The following is a 4,694-nucleotide window of genomic DNA, read 5'->3' as shown; positions in this document are numbered from 1 at the left end:
ATGGCTGCGGGCTTGGGCCGGGGGCCCGGGGGCCCAGGGGGGCCCAGCTGGACCCGAGGGCAGCGGCACGGGGGAGCACCGCCCCGGCGACAGCTCCCCGGTCGCTTTGCCGTCTGCTGCGGCAGCCCTGACGGGCTGTCCCTCCCCCAGGAACAAAGTCTTGCGGCTCTCGGGGGGGCTGGACGTGCCAGGGGCCCTCAACTGGGAGGTGACCCCGTGTCTGCCGGCCTGCTGGGTGCTGGCCTACTTCCGTGTCTGCAAGGGGGTCAAGTCAACAGGAAAGGTACAGCTGGAGGCGGGCGGGTCGGGGTGGGTGATGATGGCAGGGGTGGGGGCAGCATGGCCGGTGGGGAGAAGGGGTGTCTCCGCCGGGGGGGAGGGGGCAGGGGCACCCCGCCACGCGAGGTGACCGGGCCAGGGCCTGAGGCGGGGGCAGGTCCTTGAACCCAGCCCGGTGGATTTCCCACGCGTGCCTGGGTAGCCCTCCGCAACCTCCAAACTCCAGCCCAGCCGCCTTCCGTCCTGAGGGGACAGGCCCAGGCGACCGCCAGCTGAACTTGCCTGTGTCGGGCATCCCCGCCCCAGTTTCCCTCTCTTCCTCACTCACTACTTGCTCACTCTCTGCTTTGCGGCCAGCCTGGGGGGACCCGGCCCGTGGCCCTCCCTTGCCTACCTGTCCTGCTCTGCTGAGGGTGGGACGGAGGCAGAGGTCTTCGCGGTCACCTCGCTGTCGCCTCTGTCTCCGGCCGGCCCAGTCCACTCCGTCCTGCCCAGGACCCTGCCTCTGTGCAGAGAACCACAGGAGGCATGGGACCTGCCTCCAGGCCGATGTCCTGCTCAAGGTCCTGCCTCCGCCCTCCCTCTCTACAGCTGACCTGTCCTTGCGGGGGCGGCCGATGGCCAGCTGAGCACCCCGCGTCCTTCGTCCTTCGGGAGGAGCCCAGGCTCTGAGGAGTAGAAGGGGGGGGCTGCAGGCTGGCCTCCCGCTTGACCTCGGAACGGACCGTACCACGGTGGGGGGAGTGTGGCCCGCCTGCCCCCCTGCTGAGGCTGGGGGCCCCCCCCACCCCAGATCGTGTACTTTACAGCTACCTTCCCCTGCGTGGTCCTCATCGTGCTGTTGGTGCGTGGGGTGTTGCTATCCGGCGCCCTGGATGGCATCATCTACTATCTCAAGCCTGACTGGTCGAAGCTGGGGTCCCCTCAGGTGAGGGGGCGGTGGGCTGGACGGGACGAGGGGCGGGCCAGGCCGGCAGGGCCCCTCACCTCCTCCCCGCCCTGGTCTATCTCCAGGTGTGGATAGATGCCGGGACCCAGATTTTGTTTTCTTACGCCATCGGCCTGGGCGCCCTCACGGCGCTGGGCAGCTACAACCGCTTCAACAACAACTGCTACAAGTAGGTGCCGCAGGCCGCCCCCCGCCCCCGCCGCGCGTCCGCGGGCAGCAGGCGGCCTGACCAGTCCCCGCGGCCCCTCTGCCCCCAGGGACGCCATCATCCTGGCCCTCATCAACAGCGGGACCAGCTTTTTCGCTGGCTTCGTGGTCTTCTCCATCCTGGGCTTCATGGCCGCAGAGCAGGGCGTGCACATCTCCAAGGTGGCGGAATCAGGTGAGGACCCCGACCCCTCCGCCCGGCCTTCCGTCCTAACAGACCCCATCCGCGAACACACGTGCACACAGACGTTCTGGGAAACGAGAGACAGATTCACTTCGCTTGTCCCGTCACTCGGGGCCGAGGGAGGCCTGGCCGAGCAGCTGCGAGGCACAGCTGTTCCCGTCGGCCCCGAGCCGGAGCCTCGCGGGCCGGGCCACGGGGGGCCTCGAGCTCTCGTCCGTCCGTGCATCCCTCCCTGGGGCCCTGGGCTGAGCCCCTCACATTCGGCCGAGTGTTGCAGAGGGAGAGGAGGGGCTTTCCGGGGTGAACGGTGACCGGTGACCACAAGGGCAGCCGGCCGGCAAGACCCGGAGCCTGAGCCAGGCACCCCGCTCTCGCGGGCTCGCCCCCCCCCCCCCCCGGCAACACCTTGACTCAAGGGGAAAGGCCCCCAGCCACCGCACGCCCCGGCGTCATGCCTCAGTTTGGAAGCTCAGGGAAGGGGAGAAGTGGAGGGCGGCGGGCAGTGACGAGGCCGGACGGAACGGAACGCGGGCGCGGGACACAGGTGTCGAGACCCTGCCGCTTCCCCCTTCAGGGCCCGGCCTGGCCTTCATCGCCTACCCCCGGGCCGTCACGCTGATGCCTGTGGCCCCCCTCTGGGCTGCCCTGTTTTTCTTCATGCTGTTGCTGCTCAGCCTGGACAGCCAGGTTTGCGGGGGGGGGGCGGGGGTGGGACAGGACGGAGGGTGCCGGGAGGGTGGGGGAGGCCCCGGGGCGAGGGGGGACGGCTAGCAGGTGGCCGCAGGGGCGTGGCCTGAGCGCCTGGCCACAGTTTGTAGGTGTGGAAGGCTTCATCACCGGCCTGCTCGACCTCCTCCCGGCCTCCTACTACTTCCGTTTCCAAAGGGAGATCTCCGTGGCCCTCTGCTGCGCCCTCTGCTTTGTCATCGACCTCTCCATGGTGACTGATGTGAGTGGGGGCGGGGTGGGGGCCGCCCCAGGCCTCCCGCTGCCTGCCACCTTCCCTGACCCGGCTCCGTCCCCAGGGCGGGATGTACGTCTTCCAGCTGTTTGACTACTACTCGGCCAGCGGCACGACCCTGCTGTGGCAGGCCTTCTGGGAGTGCGTGGTGGTCGCCTGGGTGTACGGTAGGTCCGGGCCCCGGGGCGAGCTGCGGGTGCGGGCCGGAGCAGGGGTGGTGGGGCGTCCGGCTCCAGCCCTCCCGCCTCGCTCGCCCCAGGAGCCGACCGCTTCATGGACGACGTCGCCTGCATGATCGGGTACCGCCCTTGCCCCTGGATGAAATGGTGCTGGTCCTTCTTCACCCCGCTGGTCTGCATGGTAAGGGCCGGGGGAGGCCCGAGCCGGGGGAGGGGTGCCGAGGGCCCGCCGCTGGCTGAGCGCGCAGCGGGGGGGGGGGGTGGGGGGGGTTCTCACCCGCAGGGCATCTTTATCTTCAACGTGGTGTACTACAAGCCGCTCGTCTACAACAACGCCTACGTGTACCCGTGGTGGGGCGAGGCCATGGGCTGGGGCTTCGCGCTCTCCTCCATGCTGTGTGTGCCCCTCCACCTCCCGGGCTGCCTCCTCAGGGCCAAGGGGACCGTGGCTGAGGTCAGTCCCCTGCACCCCCTCTTCCCTGCACGACTCCCTCCCTCCCTCCCTCCCTCTCACCCACCGGATCAAGGCGTTTCCTCCCAAGTGCCCCTTCTCCCACCCACTACTAGGATGTAGCATCACGCTAGGAGTCTCTGGGCCAGAAGTCTCTGGGCCGGCCCACAGGGGGGTGGATGGAAGGAACGCTGAGCCTCCAGGTCCCGAGGTCACGGCAGGGGGAGGAGAGAGAGGTCTGTCCCTAGCCCCTGCCCCGTTTCCCTAGGACAGAGTGTGGGGTGTGGTCAGTGCCTGTGGGAGGGGCCCCGGACCCCCACCCGCGGCAGGTGGTGGGAAAACTCCAGACTCCTGCGCAGCCGACTTCAGTCCTGAGGGGACACGCCCAGGTGGCAGCCAGCTGCCCCTTGCCTGTGTCGGGCATCCCTGCCCCAGTTTCTCTTCTATCAGGGTACAGAGACACCTGTAAGAACACTCGTGCAGGGAAAGGTGGCTCACTAGAGGAAGGTTGGAATAGAGGACGTGGAGTCAAGCTGCAGAATCCAGCACAGATCTTCCCCATGGCTTCTTGGCACCAAAAACACTCGTCTCGTAAGACGTCACAGTAGCTCACGCTTCCTGTGTTCCAGGCTCTCTCTGAAGTGCTTTGTATACGTCATCCCGGTATGTCAGTTTTCCCGCAAGCATGACAGCAGCCACGGTCTCCTCCTGCCGTGTTGCCACTGTCCTTCAAAACGTGAGCGCATGCTCGCTCTCCACGGCTGCAGAGACTCAAAGCCTGTCCATCTCTGGATGGTGCTAATTGCATCTTTACTCCATCCGTAAAATCGTGTGGATAGCCTGTAATCCGTGGGCTAAATTATTAAGTTCACCTCCACCAATTTAGCTGGAATAAAATAGTAGAGGGAACATGGGGCAAGGAGGAAATTAGCTAACCCAAATGAAAAGATGGGTAAAGTGACAAAGAAATCAAACAGGCCTAAGGGTTACAGTCCTCGCTTCTACATTAGACGTGAGGCTCGCATTGGCACTTTTCGTTTCTTTTATCTGCCGTCCTTTCCCTCCCCGTTCCCTTTGCCCTCGGCCAACATCCCAGCTCATGAGGATGGGGTGACCCAAGCCTTCTTTCCCAAGGGGGCTGAGCCCTTGCTGGGCCATAAGGACTCACTGCCATCTTCCGCTGAATTTTACCTTCCCACATAGCGGTACCAGGAGATGCCCCCGCCCCCCAAATTCTGTGGGTCTCCGGCACACTTCTCCCCAACCCCAGTGTAGGGCAGCGGCTCTCTCTCCTCTGGATCACCAGGATACCTCTCCCCAGCCAATGCAATAACCCCTCTGGCTTGTTGGTGCAAGAGCACAAGGAGCCCCAAATGGCCAGGGAAATGCTGCAAAGTCAGTTTAGTGCAGCCTTTTTGTGGAGACCGTGACGGTGAATGAGACTTTGGTATGTCCAGGGACAACATTGCTGGCAAAACCATGTC

General features: G+C 65.3%; 1 protein-coding gene across 1 annotated transcript; it reads left to right on the top strand.

The window, feature by feature from the left end:
- On the top strand, window positions 1-4,485 carry LOC124525829 (sodium- and chloride-dependent creatine transporter 1-like). The gene is made up of 11 exons (XM_047098417.1): window positions 1-65; window positions 151-283; window positions 1,073-1,207; window positions 1,294-1,397; window positions 1,486-1,610; window positions 2,194-2,306; window positions 2,431-2,568; window positions 2,645-2,747; window positions 2,840-2,940; window positions 3,043-3,213; window positions 4,414-4,485. The coding sequence occupies exons 1-11, from the start codon at window positions 1-3 to the stop codon at window positions 4,483-4,485; spliced, it is 1,260 nt and encodes a 419-aa protein (XP_046954373.1).
- The last annotated feature ends 209 nt before the right edge of the window (window positions 4,486-4,694 follow it).

This window comes from Lynx rufus, unplaced genomic scaffold (genome assembly GCF_022079265.1).
Source record: "Lynx rufus isolate CCGP_SWC_20201006 ecotype Redwood Valley unplaced genomic scaffold, mLynRuf1.p SCAF_49, whole genome shotgun sequence".
NCBI lineage: Eukaryota > Metazoa > Chordata > Mammalia > Carnivora > Felidae > Lynx > Lynx rufus.
The sequence above is the reverse complement of the archived record's forward strand: the minus strand, read 5'-3'. Positions and strand labels throughout refer to the sequence as shown.

Bases quoted from the DNA above. Each gene is read 5' to 3' on its own strand.
- LOC124525829 (XM_047098417.1), top strand. From the start codon at position 1: ATGGCTGCGGGCTTGGGCCGGGGGCCCGGGGGCCCAGGGGGGCCCAGC. The intron at 66-150 runs GCACGGGGGAGC...TCCCTCCCCCAG, and splicing joins AGCTGGACCCGAGGGCAGCG to GAACAAAGTCTTGCGGCTCT. The intron at 284-1,072 runs GTACAGCTGGAG...CCCCCACCCCAG, and splicing joins GGGTCAAGTCAACAGGAAAG to ATCGTGTACTTTACAGCTAC.